The following is a 26,692-nucleotide window of genomic DNA, read 5'->3' as shown; positions in this document are numbered from 1 at the left end:
CCCGCCCGCGCCGCGCCCGCCCGGCGCCCTCGGCTTACGGCGCCCCCTCGCGGGAGCCCTCGGCCTCGCCGGTCGCGCGAGCAGGGGAGGGGGCGGTGGCGCCGCGCACGCGCACGGGCTGGCGGCGCGCGCCGAGCGGGGTGCACCGCGCGGGTGCAGCCACGATGGAAGGGGGTGCGTACGGAGCGGGCAAAGCCGGGGGCGCCTTCGACCCCTACACCCTGGTCCGGCAGCCGCACACCATCCTGCGCGTCGTGTCCTGGGTAAGGACGGCTGGGTGGCCCAGCCAAGCAGGGGGTGGGGCGGGGTGGGGGCGCGGGCGAGGGCGGCGCGCCCGGACGGACCCCAACCCCACCCGGCTTGCTGCCCGGGCGCGGCCGCGGGTGGGGAGCCGTCCGGCTGGCGTACTGGCGCCCGCCCCTCCCTCCTTCCCGGGCTCCGGGCGGGGGTCCCGGCGTTCGCGGGGGCGCCTGCTCCCCGACCCCTGGCTTCCCGGTGTCCCCACTTCTTACTCTCCCCCCCGCCCCCCATCGCGGTGACCTCCAGGCCGCGACCTGGCGCCTCGCGGTTCGGGTTGCGCGCGGCCGCCTGGGCGGACCGGCGACCGTGGGGACGGAACCCTGGTTTCAGGTGGCCTTTTTTCGGGGGTGGATCGGGGCGTGGATCGTTTCGCGGGGTGCACGCGCTCTTGCCATGGACGATCAAGGAGGAGAGGGCAGGAAACCGGGTTTTTGTGGCTTAGCTGGGCTCATGTGGAGCGACGCGTCGGGAGCCGGATACTTGGTCTCTCTCCCCGGGAACTGCCTTTCTGCAGCGTGACCTTGGGCTGGAAGCCGCCCGAGAAATGTTCACGGAAAGCGAGGAGTTAAATTCCGAGGTGGGCAGCGTCACCTCCTCTCGCTTGCCTCAGTTTCTCGAGTTGTAGCGAGGTGGGAGGAGCCTCCTTGAGACCTCCTTGGGCTCGGATATTTCCCGAATTCGTGCAGACACCTGGATGCCTGAGGGGGCCGTGGGCCGGGAGGGCGTGAGAGAGGTCCCCTGCCCACAGGGAAGAGCAGAGAAGCCCGTTCTGGACCTCCAGCCTGGCGAGGGCAGAATCCCTCAGTGCAGAGAGCTGAGTGGGGATCCCTGTTCAAACCTGGGGTCGGGGAGAGGAGGATGGGACAGAGTCAGCACACAGGGAGGGGTTCACATGACCTGGGCAGCACCCCAGGGAAAGGAGGCCTGCTGCTGTCTGGGGAGGGGTGTCTGGGCCTCCCTAGGGTTGCTGGCCATTGCCCAGACCCCCTCACTAGAGGGTCTTGCCTCTGCAGGCCTGCCGGCGCCTTCCTGTGGGCCTAGATCAGAAAGGCCTGGATTGGGGACGCTGGGCAGGGGCCCTGTCAACCACCCCAGGGGGCTAAGCCTAAAGCCAGCTGTGGGGTGCTCAAGCTCCCTCACTTCCTGGATTTTCAGGGCCATATAAGGGTGTGATGGGTGGGACAGCTGGAGTGTTTATCTCTGGCCTCCCAGAGGGAAAGGGAGCTACCTTTCCTTTGTCTAAAAACGTTCAAACCTCCCTCTGGTGCCACAGGAAGGGTGGCCACGTTTAAACCCCTTTTTCTCAAGTGCCCACCAGATGGGGAGCTCTTTGAGGGCAGGGAAGCCCTGTTCTTTAGTCTTTGGGTCCCCGGTGCTGGCACATGGCCTGGCACCCTGGGTGCATCCAGGAGGGTTTGTGGTGCTGAGTTCATTCATCCGTGTTGTCTCCAGCTCCCCAGAGACCCTGGCAGGTCCTCGGCAAAGGTAGAGCTCTGGGGGACACCTGCCTGATGAGGTGGGCCGGCTCTGTGCACTGCTCCCCTCCACCGGCCCAGAGCGTGAAGTCACTGGCTTTGTGAGGGGGTGTGGGCGTTTTGTCTGCTTGGGTCACTTCTGCCGGTGAGGGCTTCATTTAGCAAAGCTTTATTGAGTTGGCTAGGCTTCCAGGGAAGGCAGCATGACTCAGACGCAGCCCTTAGTGCTCAGGGAGCCTACAGTCCCGCTGGGGAGTGAGCCAGGCACCCTCAGGCAGAGGCTAGCAAAACCAGGAGAGCAATCAGGGAAGCTTCCTGGAGAAGGCGATGTCAAATTGGGCCTGGAAGGATGAGGAGGGTTTACATGTGTGCACATAAAGGTGCCGGGAGGACATTCCAAGCAGAAGGGAGAAAAAGTCACTGAGCACCCACTGTATGCAGGGCTGTTCTCGCGATTACCTGGCTAGTTCCCCCCACAGTCTGTATCACACTTGAGGGAACCGAGGCTCAGAGAGGCCCAGAGTTACTGAGCATGTAAGTGCAGATGGAGGATTTGAACCCGGATCTTCCTGTCTCCAAAGCACAGTGCTTCCCCTGGCTCAGGAAGAGTTTGAAGTCCTGGGATTTCAGGTTTGGAAAGGATAAGGGTCATCTGGGTCAACCCCCATCCAATGTTCAAATCCCCCCAGAGGCCCCCAACAGTCTCCCAGCCCTGCTCGCTACCTTTGCGTGAGCAGAGGTATCTGATAACAGGCTGATTGAACTTTTAAAAAATATATAGGTTTTTTCCTGATCATAGAAGTAATACCTGCCAATTATTGGAAAACATAAATCACTTGTGATGGTTGCACAACAATATATATGTACTGAATACCACTGAACTGTACACTTAAAGATGGTTAAGATGGTAAATTTTATGTTGTGTGTATTTCACCAAAAAAAAAAAAAAAATTGGAAAAAAAAGCACGTGTGATCCCACCACTTAGGGAGGGCTGCTATCTCCTACCAGTCTTTTTCAAAAACACGTGATGCACTGAGACATTTTAACACGTGGGGGCACGTAGTGGACGCACATGGCCACCTGCCCTCCTCCCTCGAGCTCCCTCTGCTTGCTCACCGCAGGGTCTGGAAGGCAGTCTGGCTGGCGTTAAGCTTCACCTTCGAGCTAATGGAGCCTGAGCATTCAGCACCAGCTTGCCCTGGGTTTGCCAGAACTTTCCAGGCTTCAGCACTGAAAGTCCCATGTCCTGGGAGCCCCCCTGTCCCAGACAGACAAGACGGTTGGTCACTCTATCCAGGACTCCTGTGCTCCCCGGACCCCTTCTGCCGCCCTGTAGGGCCCTAACAACGTGAACACATGGGCTTGCGATTTTGTAAAATTTGTAAGAGAAAGATCTTTTTTCTGTTATTTGTTTATTTGAAAGTGGGTCCCCAAACATGTAAGCTTCAGGGAGTCACCAAACCTGGACCTACCCTGGAACCTGAGCCCCCAGGCCTGCAGGACCCCTTATCTCTTGACTGAGGCTTTCTCAGCTCCTCTCTGCCCCTGTGTGCCCTACACCACCTCCCCCGACCCCCCACACACACCTGGGCGGGGGTGGTGATTACTCACAGCGGGAATTGAGGAATGCACCCTGATCCCAACTTGGACCCTTCCTGCCCTGGGCGAGGAGGTGATGGCTAAGTTGGGACAGTGTCCAGGGTGAGCTCAGAGCTGCCTCCTCTGACCTGGGTTGGCAGGGAGGTGGGCTGTGCTAGCCGGGGGCCAGGAGATCTGGCACCAACTGTGGCCACCCCCTCTGCCTCTGTCTCCTCATCGGAAAGCGGAGGCTGGGCTGGGTCAGAGATGCCCAATCCTGCCCCGATCCTGCAGCCTGTCAGTGACCCCTTTCTTTACCTGGAGCCAGGTGGGGGGAAGTGGAGTTTCAGCAGGGAGCTAGCTGATTTCATATAAAGGACCACCTTCTATTTGGAATTTACATCCTTTTAGAGCTTTGAAATGACATATGGGAAAAGAATATTGGCGCTGGTAGATGAGAGGTTTTCTTTTTCTTTCTTTCTTTCTTTTTTCTTAATTAATGCTCTGTTTTGGCAAAAATAAAACAATAAAATGTTTGAAATTTTGCCATTTTCAGGGTTGATCTCTTAAAGGCTTTGGCTGTAACACTCAGGATGTTGTAAGGAGGGTGGGTGTCATCCCTCCCATGACAGAAGTAAGGGGCAGGCTGGAGGTGACTTCTCTACTGACTAGAGACAGAGCTACTGGGCCCTGGACTGTCAGAGCCGCAGTTTCAATCCACATTGAATGTGGACATGGGTCCACATTCAGTGTACTCCCCGTGGCTTCCCTGTCTGAGTCGCAGTGGCACCAAGGAGTGGCTTGAGGGAGCAGTTTTACACCCTCATTTTTATCAGACCCCCTCAATCACTCCAAGCAAACACTGAGTATAAGAGCTGAGCTTGCAGGACTTCCCTGGCGGTCCAATGGTTAAGACTCCGTGCTTCCACAGCAGGGATCGCGGATTCAATCCCTGGTCAGAGAATTCTAGATGCTGCGAGGCTCAGCCAAAAAAAAAAAAAAAAAAGCTGAGTTTGCTTTGCAAACGCAGCAGCTTCAAAATGAGACCCCTTGTCTCCGTACCCAACCAGATTGCCACACTCTAGCTGTCCCATATAGAAATTCTAGAGCCTGCAGGGGCTGGGGTGAAATGGGTCCAGGGTGGAGACAGAGCCTCTGGCCAGCTCTGGCATTCATTCATTCATTCCACAAATACCAAGTCCCTGCTCGGTGCCAGCCTGTGTGTCCCACCGGAGATGCTCTCAGTCCAGTGAGAACAGAATTGAGTCGACAGGCACCATCCAGAAGGCTTGGGATGCAACAAGAAGGAAATCCAGTGGGGAGTAGGTACCTCTGCCAGGGGGCGTGGAGGGCTTCCAGGGGGAGGTGACCCCTGTGTTGGTCCTAATAAAGAAGGTGGGGGGGAGGTGCATTCCAGGTGGGAGGAACAACATGTATAAATAAATACCTGGGGGCACAAGGTCTGAGTGGGTTTTAGAAACGTTGCTGAGCTCCTGGGGACCCCGGGTGTGTGAGTGAGAGCAAGTCAAAGAGGTGTGGGGGGCAGGCAGGGTGGGCAACCCAGGGTCGGCCTTGGATGCCAGTTTCACAAGCTGGGCTGCGTCGGAGGGCCATGGACAGCCTCAGAGAGGGGTTTTAAGCAGAGAAGAGGTGTGTTTCGGAAGCTCGCTGCGGCTGCCATGTGGAGGTATGGCTTGGGGAGGGCTCTGGGGGCAGGAGGCCCAGCAGAAAATGTGTGGTGTGGTCTAGCCTGTCCTCTCGCTGCACCGGGCAAGGCCCTGTCACTTACTCAGGGAGCTGGGTCCACGCAGGCATGTCCTGTGCTCCTTTGGCATGTATCGCTGACAGTCTCGGAATCTTCTTGACCTCTTCGCCTGCCTGTGGCTGACCTTTGGCTGGTCCGTCTCTCTCAGGCCTGGGAGAGAGTCAGGACAAGGAGGTCATCAGGAGACGTGGATGATAGGTTTCTGCATGCGTCTTGGGCATTTCCTCGTGTCCTGGGGCAGTGTGGGAGCTTGAGGAGTCTTGGGTTTGGCATCGAGACCAGGGCCACCAGAGAGGGACCTTGGAAAGTCCTCACCTGTAACGTGGGATTGGAGTGCCTGGGTTCAGGGCGGACTCGGTTTGTGAAAATGGATGTACAAAGGGCCTGCCATCCCGTTCATTCCTCTAGGCACGTGACATCCCTGTCCAGTGGGTTTCGTTACCCCCACTTTAGGTGAGATGCTGAGGCCCAGAGAGGTTAACTGGAGCTGCTGGGATTGCAGCCCATGCCTGACTTCCAGGGCGTGGCCCTTGCTTCCTGCTTTGGGGAGTTCCCAGCCACATGGGGAGTCCCACACGGCCACTTGTGCAGAGCTGTTAGGCAGGCTTGAGCCTGGGGAGAAAGAACAAAGGCTGGGGGGGTGGGGAGAGCGGAGAGGAGGAAGAACCAGGAGGAGGAGGGAGGAAAGGGAGAGGGCAGACGGCAGAGCTGGCACGGAGCCACATTTGGCACCTACACCGGAAGAACCAGCTGTCCGGTGGGAGGAGAGGCAGGGCAGAGCGTCAGGAAGTGCCTGGGGCCCGAGGCCTGAGTCCGTGTGTGTTCTGCGCCCACTCCGCCCCTGACAGGTGGTGTGACGTGAGCAAGATGCTGGTGCTCTCTGGGCCCCAGTTTCCCCATCTATCAGATGGGAAAAGGGTAGTCAGATTGGGCTGGTGGTTCCCAGCCTCTCCACCCTCAACAAATGCTACTCTTGCTCCTAGTGGATTGTAGGTTGGGAACTTCGGGACTGGTCAGTATTTAAAGAAGTGATGTCAAGGACCAGTCTCCCGCACCCCTGATGCTCTGTGGGGGCCTGCAGGGGGAGCCTGGGCCCCAGATCCATACTGCAGGAGCAGAACGGTGTCAGCTGGAGCCGGCAGGGTGGCCCGTGCCCCTGTGTTTCTGGGGAAGCCCTCCCTTCCTGGAGGGAGTCGTGCTCACCCCCACCTCTGCTTGGGAAGATGGTGTGGGGGGAGGGGGACGGCGGGGAAGGGGTGGCTGGGACAGTCCCAGGCTGTCAGGCCCAGACTGTTCAGAAAGCCATCACCTAGGGACCCCAACCATCCCGGCTCCTCAAATGACTCAGGGTCCAGGGGTCAAGAGGACATGGTCTTCCCCAAATCTTGGCCCCCACTCTGAACATCCCTGACACCTTTTGTCAGTTGCACCGTAACCTGGCCTCCCCCCACCCCGGACCCTGCTTCCCCAGCAGCCTTCTCAGTGGGGGCTGTTCTTTGCCTCATGCCCTCCCTCCGCCGGGCCTGGAGATGGGACACGGTCCTCCCGGCTCCTGAGTCTGCTTCCAGACCATTCTCCCCCAGCTGTGAATCTCATCGCAGCCCTGGACCAGCCACTCCCCTCATTGCAGGCCAGCCCCAGGTCACTTCCCCTGTCCCTCAGCACCGTCCCGCCTTCCGTCCTTCTCCCCGTAGTTCCCGCTTCCGTGATCCTTCTCACAGCCTGGCCTCTCATTTCCTGGGCCCCCAGCCTCCCACAGGCTTGTCCTCCCTGCCTCAGCCACTCTCACTGGGTGTACCCGGGGCCTGGCCCTCGTTCCTGGCGAGAACTCAGCTGTCCGCCTCTCCCCAGCCCTCCTGTGGTTCCAGCGCTCTGCCTCGCGCGCGGTCCTTGGCCTGGGACCCTCCCTCTGTGCACCGGCCCTCACCCCATCCTCCCCGTCCCCCTCTCCAGCTTGGGCTCCCTGGTGGTCTCACCCACCTGCTCCCGGCTCTGGCCCTCCTGCGTCTCTGCGCTCACCTGGCAAAGCCCTGCTTGCATCCGCCCTTGGCCTCCTCACACCCGCCCCTCCCCCAGGCTCTCTCCTGTTCTGGTGGCCAGGCCAGCCTCGCAGGGTCCACCAGGGGCACCCTCTCACCTGCTCGAGGACTCAGATGCCCTCCTTCCCTCCTTCCCTCCCTCCCTCCGCCCTTGCCTCCATCCTCCACTCTGGCTCTTTCCCATCAGCTTACAAATGTGAGTTCTTCCCACCCCCTTGCCCGTGCCTCTGGTCCTGCAGAAGATTTGTCTATGGTCACCGTCTCTGGTGTTTCTCCCCCGGTTTTCTCTCACTTGCGCCCTGCTCAGGCTCTCGCCCTCACCTCTCCATCTCGTCAAGATCATCCGTGACCTTCACGTTGCCAAATCCTGTGGCCGATTGTTATTAATGGCTCTCACGACCGCATCTTGGCGCAGCGAGGGGTTCGTACGTCCTCCCGTTGGTTCCGACAGCCGCAGGACTGTCACCTTCTCTTTAATGTGCCTGGTCTTTGCGAGACTCACAGTCTAGTGGCGGGAAAAGTGGCTGAGAAACCACTTAAAATATGGAGGTGAGCATAAGCCCTAGAGTGAGGGAACACTCACTCAGGCTCACTCGGGCTCGGGACAGGTGGGAGGGATGGGGCCAGCCAGGCGGAGAGGGGGGACATTCCAAGCAGAAGGGGCAGCACGGGTGAAGGCCAAGGCCAAGGCGGAGAGGCGCGGCAGGGTGGTGATGAGAGGCTGCTGCCCCCCTACCTCCACGCCCCATGGGCTGTAAGCTCTACGGGGCAGGGACCGTGTCTGTCAGGTCACTGTCGTATCCCCAGTGCCAGACGGCACCTGGCATCTTGTCATGGCTCACACGTGGGTGAATGAGGCCGGGAATTGCAGTGCTCTGTCCTCCTCCGTCCACCCACCGTCCCCATTCAAGTCTCCAGTCTTCAGGCCTGGGTCTGTTTCCCCGTTTCTAAGGAGGCTCCCTGCTCTCCTGGTGTTTGTGCAGCCACAGGAGGGAGAAGACAGGGAAGCCTTCAGATCACCGGCTCGAGCGAGTCTCAGTGCCGCGGGGACAGGGCCCCTGCCCGCAAGCCCACTTCCCACCCCCACTGCGCAGAGCACACGGAGACAGCTTGCGGGAAGATTACGGCCTAATCCGCAGCAGCTCTCTGTTTCCAAGGCTGCAGAGGTGGTGGCCGGGCCGGGCCTGGGAGGAGAGAAGGGAGCCCGCCTGCCCCGCCCCCGCCCTGCGGCTCTGCACGAGGCTCTTGAGGAAGCCGAGTGCCCCCCCAGTGCCCGTCACGCGCCCCTGCGTTGGCTTCGGCCCTTTCCCTCACGTGACCCAGGGAGAGGCAGGGCCCGTTCCCGTGAAGGGGGGCCCTTGCAGCCTGACTCATCCCTCAAATGCTCGGCTGCCCGTTTCCTTGTCCACTCTTTCCGTGGGGCCCAGGAGGCCGGTTGAGGACTTCATGGGGATGCCGGCAGGAAGGCGGGGAAGGCGGGCTCAGCTTGTGCCGAGGGAGAGGACGTGGCAGCCCTTTGTTACGGAGTGAGCTCCCTGTGGTCAGAGGTGTGCAAGCCAAGGATGCTGAGGAGAGAATATAGTCTTTCTCCCAATTCTCGTGCTGCCTGTGCCTCTGCCCATCTATCAGGCTTGCTGTTCACTCACCTTGAAGCCTTTCCTGACCCTACCTCTGGGTCTGGAGTGGAGACATACACCCAACAACTGAACCAAAAAATAAAAAAATATGTAATGAGATTATCAGGAAAATAAATGGGGGTATTGGAGTATATTGGGAGTCAGGTCCAGAGAGCTTCTCTGAGGAGGTGGCTTGCATTGAGATTTGGATGTTGAGAAGGAACCAGCAGGAGCCAGCCTGGAAGATCTGGGGAACTCTAGGCATCCCAGGTAGAGGGAACAGCCGGTGCCAAGGCCCTGAGGCAGGAATGAGCTTAGGAGGGAGCGAGAGGAGAGTGGCAGGAGAGGAGGGTGAGAGGAAGGCAGGAACCCTGGGGGTTGGGGTGGGGAGGGGGATTTCACCATGCGGGTGTTGGTGAGTGGGATGCAGCAGGGGGTGACACGATCTGACTTAGGTTTAAACAGATCTTTTCAGCCCCAGTGAATTGAATGGTGCAGGGGCACGGGAGTGGCACACAGAGGCTGGGAAGCTGCTGTCATCGCTTAGCAAGAGGTGATGGTGGCCTGGACCGGCACGGGGGCGGGGGCGGGGGCTGCATGGAGGAAACTCAGAGTTGTTTGGGGAAGGATGAAGAAATAGACCCAAGTGCCAGGTTGGATGGGGTTCAAGGACGTGCCCACTCTGGGGTCTGAGCAGCTGAGTGGGGGCCAGTGTGCAGATGGATGAGGGGCTGGAGGTCACTGGGGGCGGGGAGAGACCAGAGGTGAGACCAGCAGCCCATCGTCGTCGTCTTCGGGGCTGGACTTTATCCTCAGCCCCAGGAGGGACTGGTGAGAGTTGGGGGAGTGGTGAGCGCCCCCTGGCGCCCGTCTGGAGATGGGTTGGAGGAGGCGGGAGGGGAGACTGTCCTGAGTCAGGCAAGCAACACTGTGGCCTGGAAGGGGACAGTAGCCGATGCCGCGAAGTGGAGAGCCGGCGAGCGGGTCCGCTGGCCGCCTGCAGCGTGAGGCAGGGACCGGGGACTCCTCCCAACCCCCCGTCTTGGGAACAGATGTCCCTGTACAGGGTGAGGTAGAAGGTGCCGTCAGGAGCTGGCAGGACCGGAGGGTCGTGGGCTCCCGACCTCATCTCTTGACAGCTTGTCTGGGGGAAGACTCAGCAGGTGCCTAAGGATGTTTAAAGCCAGGCCTCTGGGAAGTTCCCTGAGAACAGCAGGGTCCTCTGTCCCCACCTGCCCCCGATGCTGGCTGGGCCCCGCTGTCCCTGGAGCCCGAGTTAGCCTGATGCCCGGCCCTGGCCCAGGCACAGCCTCTCTGCCAGCTCTCTGGGCGGATGTGGAGAAAAGTGGGCCGGGCCCCTCCTGCACTGTGGGATGGAGACAGGCTCGGCACAGCAGCTGTCTCTCCTGGGTCTCGTGCTGGTCCTAGAGTCTGGGATCTGGAAGTCATTTCTCCACGGGGAGGCAGCTGAAGGTCGAGGTTTGGCTCCCATTCTGGAATGGGGCTGGACCAGGGGCAGGCCTGGGCAGGAGGCCCAGCACCATGCTTACCTGCCCCGGGTCGTCCGGCCGTGGGCTGGCCAGAGACCTGGCCTCGTGGAACCTCAGCTGCCCCCTTCTGGAGTGGGCTAAGTAAGCCTGCTTTGTGGGGGTGGGCGTTTTGTTATTGTTTTTGTTTGTTTATTTATTGAAGTGTAGTTGAGTTTTACAATGCTAGTTTCTGGTGTACAGCAAAGTGATTCAGTTATACATATAGGTGTATATATATATATTTTTAGATTCTTTTCCATTATAGGTTATTACAAGATACTGAATATAGTTCCCTGTGCTGTACAGTAGGACCTTGTTTATCTATTTTGTACATAGTAGTGTGTATCTCCTAATCTGTGGGGTGTTTTTAGGTTTATTTTTTTCCGTAGAGGTTTTGATGAGGATTAAATGAGATGATTTTTGTCAAGCCCTCCCAGTGGATGCAGGGCCCCTGCAGAGGCTGTGGGCTGGCTCAGGGTCGGGGGTGAGGGTGGGCCGGGGGGGACAGACCGGTGGATGAATCCCAAGCAGGAGTATGTGCAGGGTTAGGGGGGGCGAGAGTGACTGGGAAGGAGGGTGTCCCAGGAGGCAGCTGCAAGTCACCACCTCCCAACAGGGTTTTGAAGGGTGGGAAGGAGTTCGTTCCTATTTGAAAGATGAAGAAGGTGGGGAAGGGCGTTCTGGGAGGTGGGAACAGCTAGGGCGAAATTATCAAACAGCCTGTGGCTTTGCTAATGCTGGCCCCCTAGGATGGTTGAGTCATGGGGTGGGAGAGAGAGAGATGTGAGGCCAGGGCAGGGTCTGGCAGTTCTGGGGTCTCTGTTTCTGTGTGTCTCTGAATTCAGGAGCCTGAGATGCTGAGATCCCTTCGATTTGTTTTTCTGAGTTTGAGATAGCTCTGCTCTAAGTGCCATCTGGAATCCATTTTTTTAAGACTCAGGATTGGATTATAAAGACGGTGAAAAAAACAGAATCTTGCCCATGTTTACCTTGGTGCTTTTTTTTTTTTTTTTAAACATTTTTCTCTAGTGCAAGGGAGGGAGGTTGTTTTTCCTGTGCCTGCCTGTGACCAGTGGCCCCCCTGAGTACCTCCCGAGGCCCTCGCCCTCCATCCTCTCCTGTTTCCCGGCTGCTCGTTCTGCCTCCGCAGACCTGTCTCCGGCCCCTGCAGCAGATCTGCTCGCTGGGGTGAGCGTCTCCCTCCCATGCCTCTGCCACTGCGGCCAGCGTAGAATTTCACTGTGGTTTAATTTCCGGTTCTCTGGTGGCTGCTTTGCGTGCTCCCTGCCGTCCCTGCCGATCCGGCCTTAGCAAGTCACCCCCTAGGCCGCCCGACACAGGGCACCGGCCTTGCATTTTTGTCAATACTCCATCCACCCTTAAACAGCCGTGCGACCTGGGCAGTTCCCTGGACGTGGGTAAAATGAGAATAAGGACATGGACCTTGTGGAGTGAAGAGCGTGTGTTTCAGTCACATCATGGGTCTTGAGGGAGTCCCCGTTCCTCCTGCCTTGGACTGTGGAACAGAAACCTGGGGCCTGGGCCTGCTTTTGGGAGGCTGCCTCCCACTCGGGGTGGGGAGACTGCAGCTAAATGGAGGAGTTAACCTGGGGCCCAGAGGGTCCTGCGGGGGGTGTGGTGAGACTGCAAGGGCCTTGTTGTGTGTCCTTGGCAACGCTTCTTCCCCTCCCCTGGGCTCAGTTTCTCCATCTGTAGACTCTCAGCCTGGTCCAGGGGTGGCTCCCTGCCCTGGCCCAGCCCTGCAGCCTGCGGGGGACCTGGCACGACACCTCTGTTCCCAGTTCTCACCCAGCCCAGCCCCTCCCCGACCTGCTCGTGCTCTTCCCCTGCTCCCCGCAGCAGGCCAGTGTCTGCAGATGCTGGTGGCTTTACCTCCAAAGGACATTCAGCCCCCACTACGTCACCCCATCCCGCTGCCCATGCCAGCCCCGCCCCCTTGTCCCTCACCTGGGCGCTGATTAGCCCCGCTGGTCTCCCTGCTTTCACCCTCGCCCCACAGTCTTTTCTCCACCATGAGCAGGGTGAGTCTTCTTAACCTAAGTCAGATCAATCACTCACCTGCTGTTAACCCCGAAGCGACTCCTGAGCTCAGCCTTGCCCTGCAGGCCCTGGGGGCCGGCCCCTGCCTGCCTTGGTGACCTCCCCGTGCTCACTGTGCTCCAGCCACACCCTGTGCACCTCCTCAAGGCACCAAGCTTATTCGCGCCCCAGGGCCTTTGCACTTGTGGTTACTTCTCCCTGGAACGTCTCTCTCCAATATCTGCATGGCTCTGCCTTTCTGCATATGGGCGTCTGCTCAAAGGTCACTACATCAGTGACCCCCATTCACCCAGTCTGTCTCCTCCTGCCCTTCTTGATGCTTCTTCGGGACACTCGTCTGGACTTCTGTACATGTTTCTCAGCTGTTTGTCTTCCTGATGAGAACAGGGACCTTGCCCCCTCAGCCTCTCGCACAGGGCCTGGCACATACTGGGTGCTTAGAAATACTGTCAAATGAATGAACAACCGAGAGGAAGCCCCAGTTCTCTGGCCTCCGAGATGCGGCCTCCCAGGCCCCGGAGGCAGGGGGCCCTGTGGCTGCAGAGCGGTCAGCTCCCTGGGTAGTGCATGCCCAGCAGAGGGGCAGCTCACCCCACCCCCACCCAACATAGTCAGAAAAGTTAGTTATAGCCCAGCACCTACCGCGTGGTAGAAAGAATATTACAGAAAGAAAACAGTGGAAAGGGCCGGGGGTGTGAGGTGGGCAAGTAGGTGGCTGGTGGGAAGTGGAGGGAAGGGAGGCCCCGGGAGAGGCGGGCAGAGCGGGTACTTAGAGGACCTTGACCACCAGCCCTAGAAGCTTGGATTGTGTCCAGAAGGCCCAGGGCCGGGGATTGGGGGCGGGGGCACTTAGGTGACCTTCGTGCTGCAGTGTGGGGACCATGATCCATAGACCCAGATCGCGTTGCTCCTGTGGCTTCTCACTGCATTTAATCCGATGTTCCCGTGGCCCACCAGGCCCTGCCCTCCCTGCCGCTTCCTGCCCCATTGCCTCTCCAGCCCCAGCTCTCTGGTCCCTGCTCCAGGCGCGCTCCTTCCCTCACCTTCAGCCTTTGCCCCTTCTGTTCCTGTGCCTGAAACACGCTTCCCCTGATCTGTGCAGGGCTGGCTCCTTCTTGGCCCAGCTCAGAAATCACTGCTCAGGGCTGCCTTCCCTGACCACTGCCACCTCTTCCCAGCACCTGCCACCGTGGGTCATTGCCTCCATTATCTATTCCACTTGTTTAGTGTCAGTCTGGCATTTGTTGGATGCTTCCTCTGCATCACGTGCTCTTCCTTACACGTAGGACCTCGTTTATTCCTCACAGAATGTCAGTGGTTTAGGTGCTATTGTTGTTGGGAACTGAGACTCAGAGAGGCTAAGGCCAAGGTCACCCCGCTAGACAAGGGGCCTGGCTCGGATTCAGCAAGCCCGGGTAATCTGACCCAGGCTCTCGCCCCCTCGCTCCTGTCCCTCCAGACGGTCAGCTCCCCGACAGCAGGGGCTCCACGGACGCGGTCCCCCTTGACGCCCCCTCCCAGCACAGTGCAAGGCACTGAGAAGCCTGTGACCTGTGATGAATGCCTGACCGAGGCCCAAGTCTGCAGGAGGGAGCCGTGGGCGGAGAGGAGGGCGGGGAGCTCGGGGCCTGAAGGACTGGCTGCAGGGAGCTGGCACGCCAGCTCTGCCGGTTCCGCGGCCCCGCCAGGTCCCTCGGAGGCTGTTTTGATCTTGCTCCTTCCCCTCTTGGGGACACGTCCTCACCAGCACTTTCCTCCTGGCCCCTCTGAGGACTCGCTGCTCCTCTCCGCCAAGAGGGCCCGTCTTAATGGTTCCTCCTCTGCTGTCCCCAAAGCCTCCACCCCTCCACTCAGCCTGCTTTAGGGGAGGGGTCCAGCCTTGTTCCAGCCCCCAGGGAGCGTGTCTGTTAGGAAGTGCTGCTCCAGAGGGCCTTCCTGGTGCTCTGCCTTCTCTCCCAGGGCCTCTGGAGAAGGGAGTTAGCCCTTAACTAAGTCCTGACTGCTGTGCTCTGTGTACTTGTGTGTAATTCTCCCATCAGCCCTGGAGGGAAGGTTAATTTTTACAGAGGACCAGTCTGAGGCTCAGAGAGGTTAAGTCATTTGTCTGAGGCCACACAGCATGAGCAGCAGGCCTGGGATTTGAATCCAGCAGGTCTGTGTGACTCCTCAGTGTCTGAAGTCTCTGTCTAATCAAGAGGCTTTTCCATTTTGCTGGATTGGTGACGTCTGATGACATTGGGACTGGGCCTCAGATTCCCAACCTGGCAGTTTTCTGGTAGGAGCCTTGGACTTGTCTTGGTGCACAGGCCCAAGGGGCTGTGTGAGTGGCGGTCCCTGGAGTTGTGCAGTGCACGGCCCAGGCAGCTGGCTGTCAGAGCCTGCCTTTGTCTCCCAGTGGCGTCTGCATTGCTTGTCTGGGCTGTCAGTAGCCCGGGGGTCCCTTTGACAATTGCTTTGAAGTCTGGACTTTGTGCCTCTCTCCTCCTGTGCCCCTGAACACCAGACTTGCCATTCCAGTCCCACGGCCTGTTCCTGTCACACTGATGCTTTCCTACTGATCCCCTGGGTCTCTGGAAATAAAGGGTCACGCCTGCTTCAGGGCCCACCTCCTGAGGCTGAGAGCTTGGTCAGGTGGAAGAGAGCGTAGGGCTGAGATTCAAGAGACCTGGGTTCAAGTTCAGCCTGTACCCTGACAACAGTGTCACCTTCTCTTTCTGAGCCTCAGTTTTCCTTCTCTGTCAATTGGGGGCAGTACGAATTGCCCTTGCTGCTCCATGCGGAGATTGTGAAGATACAGAGCCTGTGACCGGGCAGAGCTGTGTGCCAGGAGGCCTGCACTGGTCTGCAGGTTGAGGTGACATGTACATTCCCAAATCAGGATTGGCAAATGTGTGGCTCACAGGCCACCACTGCCCATTTCGGTGCCCGTGGCTGAACCAGGACACAGCCCCCCACCCCCAATCCTTTCTCTTTTTTTTGAATTGCAGAAAAATTCATATTACCCACAATAAACCATTTGAAAGTATACAGTTCAGTGGCATTTAGTGGATTCACGATGTTGTGCAACTACCACCTGTCTAGTTTCGAAACTTTTTCATCACCCCATAAATACCCCCCATACCCATTAAGTAATCACTCCTCATTCTTCCCTCCCCCAGCCCCTGGTAACCTGTAGTCTGCTTTCTGTCTCTGTTTTGCCTATTCTGGGTATGATACATAAAAGAAATCATAATACTGACCTTTCGTGTCTGGGCTTCTTTCACTTCTTTCTTCACCTGTTTTAAGGTTCATCCAGTTGCAGCGTATATCAGAACTCTGCCCCTTTTTATGGCTGAATACTATTCCATTGTATGGATGTGCTATAGCTTACTTCTCCATTCATCCACTGAAGGACATTTGGGTCAGAATCCTTGTTAACACACAGTGTCATGAACCAGTGGTCTCCAAACCTTAGTTCATGCCATCCTTCAGGAAAAATTTTTGAATCAGTCCTCCCATTAAATGTAAATTTGAAACCCACGGACCTATGGTCAGTTAATCTATGACACAGGAGGCAAGAATATACAGTGGAGAAAAGACAGTCTCTTCAATAAGTGGTGCTGGGAAAACTGGACAGCTACATGTAAAAGAATAAAATCAGAGTGTTCTCTAACACCATATACAAAAATAAACTCAAAATGGATTAAAGACCTAAATGTAAGACTGGAAACCATAAAGCTCCTAGAGGAAAACGTAGGCAGAACACTCTTTGACATAAATCATAGCAGTATTTTTTTGGATTTATCTCCTAAAGCAAAGGAAATAAAGGCAAAACTAAACAAATGAGACCTAATTAAACTTAAAACCTTTTGCACAGCAAAGGAAACATGAACAAAACAAAAAGACAACCCTACTGAATGGGAGAAAATACTTGCAAATGATATGGCTGATAAGAGGTTAATATCCAACATATATAAACAGCTCATACAACTCAACGTCAAAAAAACAACCTGATTAAAAAATTGACAGAAGACCTGAATAGACATTTTTCCAGAGAGGAAATGCAGATGGCCAGCAGGCACATAAAAAATGCTCACCATCGCTAATCGTCAGGGAAATGCAAATCAAAACAAAAATGAGATCTCATGTCACACCTGTCAGAACGGTTATCATCAGAAAGAACACAGGGACTTCCCTGGTGGTCCAGTGGGTAAGACTTCGCACTCCCAATGCAGGGGGCCCGGGTTTTATCCCTGGTCGGGGAACTAGATCCTGCATGCGTGCTGCAACTAAGAGTCCAAATGCCGCAACTAAAGATCCCGCATGCTGCAATGAAGACCCGGTGCAGCCAAAATAAATAAATAAATATTTTTTTTAAAAGAACACAAATAACAAATGTTGACGAGGATGTGGAGGAAAGGGAACCCTCATACACTGTTGGGGGGAATGTAAATTGGTGCAGCCACTGTGGAAAACCGTATGGAGGTTTCTCAAAAAACTAAAAATAGAACTACCATATGACCCAGCAATTCCACTCCTGGACATATATCTGAAAAAAACAAAAAACACCGAGTGGAAAAGATACATGCACCCCAATGTTCATGCATTATTTACAGTTGCCAAGAAATGGAAGCAACCTAAGTGTCCATCAACAGATGAATGGATAAAGAAGATGTGGTAAATATTGTATATATATACAATGGAGTACTTACTCAACCATAAAAAAGAATGAAATTTTGCCATTGCAGCAACATGGGTGGACTTGGAGGATATTATGCTAAGTGAAATAAGTCAGACAGAGAGAGACAAGTACTGTATATCACTTATATGTGGAATCTAAAAAACACAACAAACTAGTGAATATAACAAAAAGGAAGCAGACTCACAGATATAGAGAACAAACTAGTGGTTACTAGTGGGGAGGGGCAATATAGCGGTAGGGGATTAAGAGGTACAAACTATTACGTATAAAATAAGCTACAAGGATTTATTGTACAACAAGGGACTATAGCCAATATTTTATAACTATAAATGGAATGTAACCTTTAAAAATTGTGAATCACTATATTGTATACTTGTAACTTATATAATATTGTACATCAACTATACTTCAATAAAAAATGTGGATTTGTTTTATATATATTACTCCTACACTAATATATCCAGTACATTATAAAACCCATGTAAAGTGTAGACATCTTAAAAAGATACAATTTAAAAAATGATGCTTCTTATATTTTTTCTCACACCTGCGCTGGGGTCACTTCCCATCCTAGGTGTTAGCTAAGGACGAAAATGTGTCTGGCTCATATTGAAATTCTAGTTCCTTATTGTAGAAAAATTGGAAAGCAAAGTGAAGTGGAAAATGGACAATAAACCCTCTGCAGCCTGCACCTCAAGTTCACTGTAGGCCACATCTGAGGTTCTGTTTTCCTGTTTGTTTGTTTGTCAGTTGGGTCTGGACCTCCTCGTAATCATAGTTTCCGGGGAGGTGAGAGGTAGGAGGAAAAAGCAGGAACTTCAGAGTCAGGTCCCTGGGTTTAAAGCCAGCTCTGCCACGTACCAGCTGTGTGACTCTGGGCACATTAACCAATACCTACACCTTCCCTGCCTCATCTGCAAAACGCCGATGATGCTGATTGTATTCGTTAGCTGCTGCTATGTAACAAGACACCCCAAAATGTAGTGGCTTAAAACAACAAACATTTATTATCTCACAGTTTCTGTGGCCAGGAATCTGCTTAGCGAGGTGCCACTGCCTCATATCGTGGTGTCAGCCAGGGCTGCGGTCTCATCTGAAGGCTGAGGGAGGATCCATTGTCAAGCTCGCTTACATGGTGCTGGCAGGACTCGTTCCCTGTGGGCCGCGGGGCTCAGTTCCCTGCTGGCTGTTGACTGGAGGCCTCTCTCAGGTCCATGCTGCGTGTGTTTCTCCATAAGGCAGCTCAAAACCTGGCAGCTGCTTCCATCAGAGCAAGCAAGTGAGAGGGGTCAAGAGAGGGTGAGCACAGTGGAGGCCGGATCTTTGTAACCTCCTCGCACAAGTGACATCCCATCACTTTTTGCCATATTCTGTTTGTTTAGAAGCAAATCGCTAGGCTCAGCCCACAGTGTAGGGGAAGGAGATTGCACAAACGCGTGAATACCAGGAGGTGGGGTCTTAGGGGACCACCTCTGCTGGCTGCCAGCCCAGCTGAAGTAGACCTGTCTTGGAAGTTGTTGGGGGCACTTAAGGAGGTAACACATGTTACACTTGGGGTCCTGCAAGTAATTGACCTGTTGCTCTGTAACTGACAGGGTTGTGACTGTTGTATTCTTTTCATTTATCATTCTTTCCACTTGTCAGGGCCTGGGCAACGGAGAAGGGTGGGACCAAGGACAGGGCCTGAGACCCCAGAACAGCCCGTGGCTCTGCAGAGCAGAGGAGAGCACAGGATGGGGCTGGGCACATGCCCACATCCGGAGGAATCAGCTGGGGGCTTCCTGGCTTGGCAGTTCACCACCCAGAGGGCTGAGACCTCTTCTTCTGGGAGGCCAGGTCCAGTCCTAGAGGAACTGTGGTATCAGGGCCCAGGAAGACCTCTCGGCACCTGGCTGGAAGGGGAGCGGGGCCACATCTGTGGTCGGAGGGTCCTCAGTGCCTGCAGCTGAAGAAGAAAGCGATTGACCCCGCCTGTGCTGTGTGACCCCAAGCAAGTTCCCCTCCCTCTCTGGGCCTGCCCTCTGAAATGCCTGCTTAACACCGGCCCTGTGGCTGTTTGGGGTGAAGAGGGCTCACAGAGAGGCAGGCAGCAGGCCGAGGGGGTTGGCAGCCCTCCCCTCCCCTGGGGCTGGTACTGGGAGGGGTCTCACGCCCGCCCCTCCCCCGCCACCGCAGGTGTTCTCCATCGTGGTGTTCGGCTCCATCGTGAATGAGGGCTACCTCAACAGCCCCTCGGAGAGCGAGGAGTTTTGCATCTACAACCGCAACCCCAATGCCTGCGGCTACGGCGTGACCGTGGGCGTGCTTGCCTTTCTCACCTGCCTGCTCTACCTGGCCCTGGATGTGTACTTCCCGCAGATCAGCAGTGTCAAGGACCGTAAGAAGGCCGTCCTATCCGACATTGGCGTCTCGGGTGAGCCCCCATCCCAGTGGGCACCCCCCAACCCCAGCACAACAGAGTCCGCAGGGGGCTGTCCCGGCCGTGGTCCTGCTCATCCTCATGCACATCTGGGAGGCAGCTGCCACTCTTCTCCCTATTTTCCAGATGGGGAAACTGAGGTGCAGGCGGGTGAAGGGACAGACTTGGGGTCACAGGGCTGGCAGCAGGGAAGGGTGGGACCAGGGCTGGGCCTGAGACCCCAGAACAGCCCACAGCTCATGCGGGGAGGGGAGCACAACGACCAGAGGAGTCCCCTCTTCTTTCAGTGGCCTCTTCTGGCCCCCTCCCTGGTGGAGCCCCGTGAGAAGTAAGCAAGGCGATGGCTGAAGGCCCTGGCACACAGTAGGTACCCCGGGAGGGTCAGGACCTGGAGCTGGGGAGCTGCCGTGACCTGCCACTCTTGCCCTTCAGTAAGGGCCTTTGGCAGAAGTACCGTGGCCTCTGTCCCCATGAGTTCTGAGAGACTGATTGGAGGGTGCTTGGGTTTGGTGTCACTGGCCTAGGGTTGTGGTCTCAGGTGTCTGGCTGGGACCTCCCCCCACTTCCTGGCCCCAGGACTCTCAGGATGTGCCTGGCTTGCAGGCAGTGAGGCCCAGGGTCCCTTAGACTTGAAGGAACTAGAATGACATGAGTGGTTCTCAAACTGTGTTCCATGGAGCCCCAGGGTTCCCCAGCAGTGCCTCTGGGAGGGGCTGGGCTCTAGGCACCACCCCCAGCACACACGCTTTTTATCCTGAGCAGCTCTGGACTTCTATGGATAGACTGTGGGCATCCAGAGATCTTGTTGCCACAAGGCTCGCACCACTAAACTCCGCAGACCTCGGCTCTCAAAGGGCCCCTCACTAACCTCGGGGCTTTGTGAGGCTGCAGACACATTAGTGGTTGAGACTCAGACCGGCTGGCCCCAGCGTCCCCTCATCGTCCCCTGCCCAATTCTCTGGGAGGCTGCAGTCAGGCGCGGGGTTGGGTGGACGCTCCTCCCAGAGAGCTGCAGGCCTCAGGGTGGACCACGGGTCAGTCAGGGATTCAGCCAGGAAATCTGTGTTGGCTGAGGTGAGAGAAACGCCGGCCGAGGCTGACTGACTTTTCTCTGTCTCTCCTTCCCTCTGTCTCTCCCTCCCTCTCACTGCCCGGCCCTCCCTGGATCTGCTCCCGGCCTGGCTGGTTCCTTTCTGTGGTCTCTGTCCCGCTCTGCATCTGACCGGCCTCTCTGTTCTCGCCTGCACCTTCCCTGTGCTCTCCCCACTCTGACCCCCACCTCCTCTCCCTTTGGGGGTGGGGGAACGTGGGAGACGTGCTCTTGAACCTCCCCTGTTCCTCGGTTTCCAATTTCCTCCCTATTCGCCCTTTCTCCCCATGCGGGCGTTCCGCCTGGTCCCATGCACACCCCAGCCTTCTGGGCCTTCCTCTGGTTCGTGGGCTTCTGCTACCTGGCCAACCAGTGGCAGGTCTCCAAGCCCAAGGACAACCCACTGAACGAAGGGACAGACGCGGCCCGGGCTGCCATCGCCTTCTCCTTCTTCTCCATCTTCACGTGGGTGAGTACACCGCCCACCCAGCCCGCACTCACCGGCCCCAGCCGGGCTCCTGGGCTGGTGGCCTTTGAACATGGCCATGGACTCTGTTCTGCTTCCCTCCTCAATGCTCATGGCGGGGCTGCTCCTTGAGGAAGGAGACTGTCCAGAAAAGACAGTCAGGTGGTGGTGGCAGACCCTGGCTTTGGTGCAGAGCACCATTCCTGTGGTAATGCACTCCCCTCCCGACCACTCCAATAGTTGGGTGGTAGGTATTAACTGTCCCCTTTTACAGATGACAAAGCTGAGGCATAGGTGGGAAGATAAGGCCTTGAGGTTCAAGGCTGGGAAGGAGCCCAAGCTGAGAGTCAGGAGACCTGGGTCAAATCGTGGGGCTGCCTCTTAACTTTCTGGGCCTCTGTCTTCCCATCTGTAAAATGGAGAGATTGGATTTGCTGTGGGGTGTGTCACAAACACAGATGGCCACGGGGCAGGCAGGATGTGAGAAGGCGTGAGTGGACCGGGTGGCATGTGCACACCATCCTAAAAGGGTACCCTCTGCCCGGCCCCTGTTCTGAACAGTAATGGGGACCCACAGAGGCCAGGTCTTCCTGTTTTCCCAGGGAGCCCAGAAGTCTGAATTTCTATGAGAAACCTGATCTTTATGTGTTAGCAATTTGTTCAGGTTTAAAAAAATATATTGTGTGGGTCCAAAAAAGCATGTCTCTGGGCCCCACTGGCCAGAGGCCACCCCTTTGCAGGCTCTAGACCGAGTGGTCTTGAACACCCATCAGCGTGACAGCAAGGCTGGTCCTTCTTTCCCACTGGTTCCAGGTCCTCTCGATTTATTTTTTCTTCTCTCGTCTTCCTCCTGCAGATATCTGGGGTTATATAGGCTCTGTTCCCCCATCCCAAGGGCTCTCGCCTCCCCTCTGACAGTGCCCCCCAGCCCACAGCCCCCTTCCCTCCAGACCTTCCAGCCGTCCTGGCCCCTCCTGTGAAGCCTTGCTGCAGCCGGCCTTCCCTGTCCCCCCTGCCCTCCTGGGCCTGTCCTAGACTTCTTCCTTTTTTGTGGGCTCCTGGCTATCCCTTTTCTCTTGGGGGCGGGGCTTGCAGAGGAGGAGTGGGTGATTGGACACCAGGACTTCCAGGGGTGGGTCTGAAAGCCTGACTGACAGGTGCCCACCAGCCCACTGAAGTCAGCCTCCCTGCTGGCACCTCTGCCTCTCCCTGTTCTTCCCCGCTGGCCTCACCCCTGCTCTCTCCTGGCAGAGCCTGACCGCAGCCTTGGCCGTGCGGAGATTCAAGGACCTTACCTTCCAGGAGGAATACAGCACGCTGTTTCCCACCTCAGCACAGCCGTAGGCCCGCCCGGCTTCCAGAGGCAGGGAGCCCTAATCATGCCCAGTGGCAAGGTTGGGGGGCAGCCCACTTCCTGGACCGGCCGAGATGCCAGGGCGTGCAGGGCGGTGGAAAGCTGGCTAGAGGGGCCAGTTAAGACTCCCCACTCGCTCACCGCCTCCTTTGTTTATTCTTCATGTGTCCGTTCATTCAGTAAACATTTATTGAGCAACTGTTCTGTGCCTAGTGATGAATCAGATGTGGTCCCTGGCCCCAGGAGCCCACAGCCTGGGGAGGGGAAGACAGACAAACCGAAACCTCCCCCAGATGTGCTGCACAGGCTGTAGCAGGGCCGGAGGTGGCTCCACCCGTGGGCTGTCAGGGTGCCGAGCTGTGGGCTGAGAGCCCGTCCCATGGCTGCAACATGAAGGCCGATTTCCCAGTCCCCACGGAGGCTGGCTGCCAAGGGGGGTCTGGCCCAGGACGTCAGAGGACTCCTGGTCTGGCTCTGCTCTCGTGTGCTTTGTGACCCTGGGCAGACCTGTGCACCTCTCTGAGCCTCAGTCTACTTCCCGGGACTGAGGAGTGATAATGGACCAACCTCTCAGGGCTGTTGCACAGATGAAACAAAGCTTGGCACAGGGCTTGGCACAGAGATGCTCAATAAATGTAGATTCTTTTGTTCATTCATTCATTCTTTATCTCCAAGGAGTCAAGGACACCTTCATAATCTCTACTTTGGGAGTGATTCCCGTGTGGTGAATCCCTGTTCTTCCAAAGGACCTTGGCACCCATTTCTACACAGGTTCCCTCCGCTGCCCTGGAGTACAAACTGGCCCCCAGGGCAAAGCACTGCACGGTGGAAATGCCACAGAGAGTGCACCTGCTCTGGAGAAGCAGGGCCAGGTGGACCACCAGGTCCCTGGGCTCTGAACAGAACTCCCAGCCTCACCTCTGCACCCCAGTCCAGCGGGGGCCCACACCCCTCCATGGCTCCTGAACTGGCTGGCTAAGGGAGGCCTTGACTCAGTGGGGATGGAGGAGTGACCACAGACATAGCACTAAGTGCCTGCAGCTAGAGGCCCCTCCCTGGAAGGGTCTGCAGAGGTCATCTGCTCCAGCCCTCTGCCTCCGTGCAGACACCCGTGGAGCCAGGGAGCTGTGGGAGGACCAGGTCTGCAGAAGTTCCTCTCAGGGACTCATTCATTCATTCATTCATTCGTTCCCCGTGTGCTCTTGTGGGCTCACTGATGGCTCAAGGGTGCTGACAACGTGGCCGGTACCCCAGGGGGGACTTTTCACCTCCCTGCTTCTCCAGGCTTCTGCATCCGAGCGCCCCCGCAGCCAGGACCTCGTACCAACATAGTGGAAAATACAGGAGGGCCACTCCTAACTTCCTCAGCCCACCTCCTTGAGGCCTGGTCTGCCTTTCCCAGGCCCCTGGCCCTTTGCCCCCTGCCTCTCACCCACTGACCCTTTTGGGTTCCTGGTTGACTTAGTGCCTTGTCAGCAGGCTGATCAAAAGGAAGGAGGTGGGGAGGGCCTTGGCCTGGGAAGGGGCAGGACCCCTGTGTTCAGGTCTGGGTTCTGGCACTGACTGCCATGAGGCCACCCTTTTCTAGGCCTCAGTCTTCCCAGCCCCAAAACAAGGGTATGTAGAACATTAGCATTTTCTCATCACAGGCAGATGACCTGGATTGGGAAGGTCTCTGGAGAAGGCTTTCAGTGTAAACCTATAAACTTCGTCGTTTAATGACAGATTTAATTGATTCCCTAGCTTCGTGTGATCAGTGTCATTGTCCTTAATAACAATGTAACTGCTTTTACTGGAAAAGAATTTCCCGCCTATGCATTTATGCAGTAGACAAGTCTTTCCCAACTGGGTCCTATGAAAAAAGGGCTTCAGTGGTTGGATAAGGTTGGCAAATGTTGCTTGCCATAGTTTTCCCCTTGGGGATCCCAGCATACATTAGTCAAAGCTCTGACAAGTCCTATAGTCTTCTATTTAACTCAGTTTCCCAAACTTGTTTGGTGAAGCATTTCAGTTAGAATTAGGTTCAGCGACAAATGACAGAAATCACAAATGACAGTGGTTTAAGCAAAGTCTAAGTCTGGGAAGACAGTCCAGGGCTGGCATAGTGGCTCCAGAAGTCTTTAGTGACCCAGGCCTCGTCCATCCCTACAATTTGGCTCATGGACCTCATGGTCCATTATGACAGCTAGAGCACCCGCTATCACACCTGCATTCCAGGCATCAGGTCAAAGGGTGGGACAAAGAACTTGGGGGTGACCCACTGGCTAGAACTTAGTCATATGGCTATGCCTAACTGCAAGAGAGACAGAATAGCTTTTAGGAGATGCCGACATTTCTCTGTCCCACCAAAAACTTTTTTCTCCATTCCATCTAACTCCCTAAGAACACATTTTGAGAAGGATGCTGTGGGCCTTGGGGGCATTTTAACACTCCAAAATGAGGACTCTAGAATTTTTGTTGACCCAGAGTGACCTCTGGGATTAGGGGACATAGGGCAGGTGATTTCCGAAGTTCTTTCTGGCTAGAAGTGTGGTTCTGGGCTGGCTGCAAGGACAGCCTTCCTTCCTCCCCAGTCAAGCTAGGTTTTATCTCCTGTGTTTTGAGGATATTTAACCCTCTATTGCCCGTGTCCTGTGGACTAACCTCTACTAACCCAGTGCTCTTGTCTGTCTCTCCCCTAACCATCCCCTCCCGCCTGTCCTTGTCCCCGCCGACCCCCGTCCCCAGGCGGGCCAGGCTGTGCTGGCCTTCCAGAGGTACCAGATTGGCGCAGACTCGGCCCTCTTCTCCCAGGACTACATGGACCCCAGCCAGGACTCCAGCATGCCTTACACCCCCTACGTGGAGCCCAGCACCGGGCCAGACCCCGCCGGCATGGGTGGCACCTACCAGCAGCCGGCCAGCGCCTTTGAGCCCGAGCCCCAGGGCTACCAGTCGCAGGGCTACTGAGCCACAGTGACCGCCTGCCCCCCGCCTGCCTATGACCTGCTCCAGCTGCTCCCTGCTCCCTCCCTTCACACCCGGCCCCCTTCTCCCTCCCAGGCTGCCCTGGCCGGTCCCTCCAGGTGGTTCCACTGAGGTCCAGGGCAGCTCGGGTGGGATGGGGCAGTGAGGTGTTGGGGGGGTATCCACATGTGTGTGCAGGTGTGTCCAGCAGGGCCCTGGGGTGTTTGCATTCATTCCTTGTGTCTTTGAGCGTTTGTTGAGCACCTACTGTATATCAGGCCTGTGCTTGGCATGAGTGCTGAAAGACAAATGGTCCCTGGAAATGGGGAAGAGGAGATGTGGAGGAGGCCCTACTGGTACCAGAAGTAGGAATGGAGAGAAAGCTAGCCCGGGAGGATGCTGGGAAGGTTTGGCTGCAGGGTGTGAGCACCCACAGGACACCGGGGGCTGTCACCTGCTAGGAGTGATACAACCGCCCTGCTAGGAGTGTTGGCCTGTCTCCATTTTATGGCTGAGGAAACTGAGGCCTGGAGAGGTCAAGGTCACTCGCCCAGGGTCACTCAGGCAGCCAGTGATAGAGATGGGGCCAAGCCCAGGCCCCCTGACTGCAGAGCACCTGCTGTCCCCTGGCCTCCCCACCATCCCCCCTCCCCGAGCCGGGGGCTCCACTGCTCAGTGCTACCGTCACTCTGGGAGGCCTTGGGGACCTCAGCCCATGAGACACCCTGATTCTGCTGCAAGCCAGGGGCCTGCTCTGCCCCGACTGTTCCCCCCAGTGGGACAGCCCTGCCTCCAGGCCCCTCTCCCCACATCCCGCCAGCCCCTCCCCTGGCCGCCTCCCAGGGCCGGAGAGCCGAGAGGGCGGGCCTGGCTCCCATGTGCCGCTCCATGCTGCGCGTATCCCGCCAGGAGCTCCAGCACGCCTTTGTGGCCTCCCGACTGACCGCTGTCCCTGCCTCTAGTCCCTGCCAGGGGCCGAGTGAACAAGGAGGCCTGGATGGGGAGCACCTCGCCCAAGGTTACAGTGAGTGAGTGGCAGGGCTGGGCTTGCTACCTGGTCTTCTTGGTCCCAGCTACCCAGCAGGTGCCCCATTCCCTGCCCTTGTGACCTCCCAGGAAACAGAACTGATCTGGGACACTGTGTCATCTTTCCTCATTCGGGGTCAGCCAGGGGCCCAGGGGCTGGGACAGCCAAGCCAAAGCCTTCCAGAAGGCCTGCCAAATGGCTGGTCTCCCTATGGGAAGACAGGGGCTCTAGACCCAGCAAGGCCAGCCTGCAAGCTGCTGCCGTGGGACAAACTGTCCTCAAGATGAACGGTGAGAGACCCTGGGGCGTGGAAGGCTCCGGGAGGCCACAGGCTGTAGGGGAGAG

General features: G+C 56.7%; 1 protein-coding gene across 2 annotated transcripts; it reads left to right on the top strand.

The window, feature by feature from the left end:
• The first annotated feature begins 92 nt into the window (after nt 1-92).
• On the top strand, nt 93-26,276 carry SYNGR1 (synaptogyrin 1). 2 transcript variants are annotated; one of them, XM_057555977.1, is made up of 4 exons: nt 93-263; nt 19,221-19,458; nt 20,878-21,023; nt 25,102-26,276. In XM_057555977.1, the coding sequence occupies exons 1-4, from the start codon at nt 165-167 to the stop codon at nt 25,321-25,323; spliced, it is 705 nt and encodes a 234-aa protein (XP_057411960.1). In that variant the 5' UTR covers nt 93-164; the 3' UTR covers nt 25,324-26,276. The 2 variants fall into 2 exon arrangements, with proteins under 2 accessions (XP_057411960.1, XP_057411961.1); XM_057555978.1 differs by lacking the exon at nt 25,102-26,276 and adding an exon at nt 22,272-22,573 and having other exon boundaries at nt 101-263.
• The last annotated feature ends 416 nt before the right edge of the window (nt 26,277-26,692 follow it).

Source organism: Balaenoptera acutorostrata, chromosome 11, assembly GCF_949987535.1.
Source record: "Balaenoptera acutorostrata chromosome 11, mBalAcu1.1, whole genome shotgun sequence".
Taxonomy (NCBI): domain Eukaryota; kingdom Metazoa; phylum Chordata; class Mammalia; order Artiodactyla; family Balaenopteridae; genus Balaenoptera; species Balaenoptera acutorostrata.
The sequence above is the reverse complement of the archived record's forward strand: the minus strand, read 5'-3'. Positions and strand labels throughout refer to the sequence as shown.

What these genes read in the sequence shown, in the direction of transcription:
- SYNGR1 (XM_057555977.1), top strand. Translation starts at nt 165, where the DNA reads ATGGAAGGGGGTGCGTACGGAGCGGGCAAAGCCGGGGGCGCCTTCGAC. An exon ending in ATCCGACATTGGCGTCTCGG is followed by an intron (nt 19,459 to 20,877) that starts GTGAGCCCCCAT and finishes TGCACACCCCAG; the next exon opens with CCTTCTGGGCCTTCCTCTGG. An exon ending in TCTTCTCCATCTTCACGTGG is followed by an intron (nt 21,024 to 25,101) that starts GTGAGTACACCG and finishes CCCCGTCCCCAG; the next exon opens with GCGGGCCAGGCTGTGCTGGC.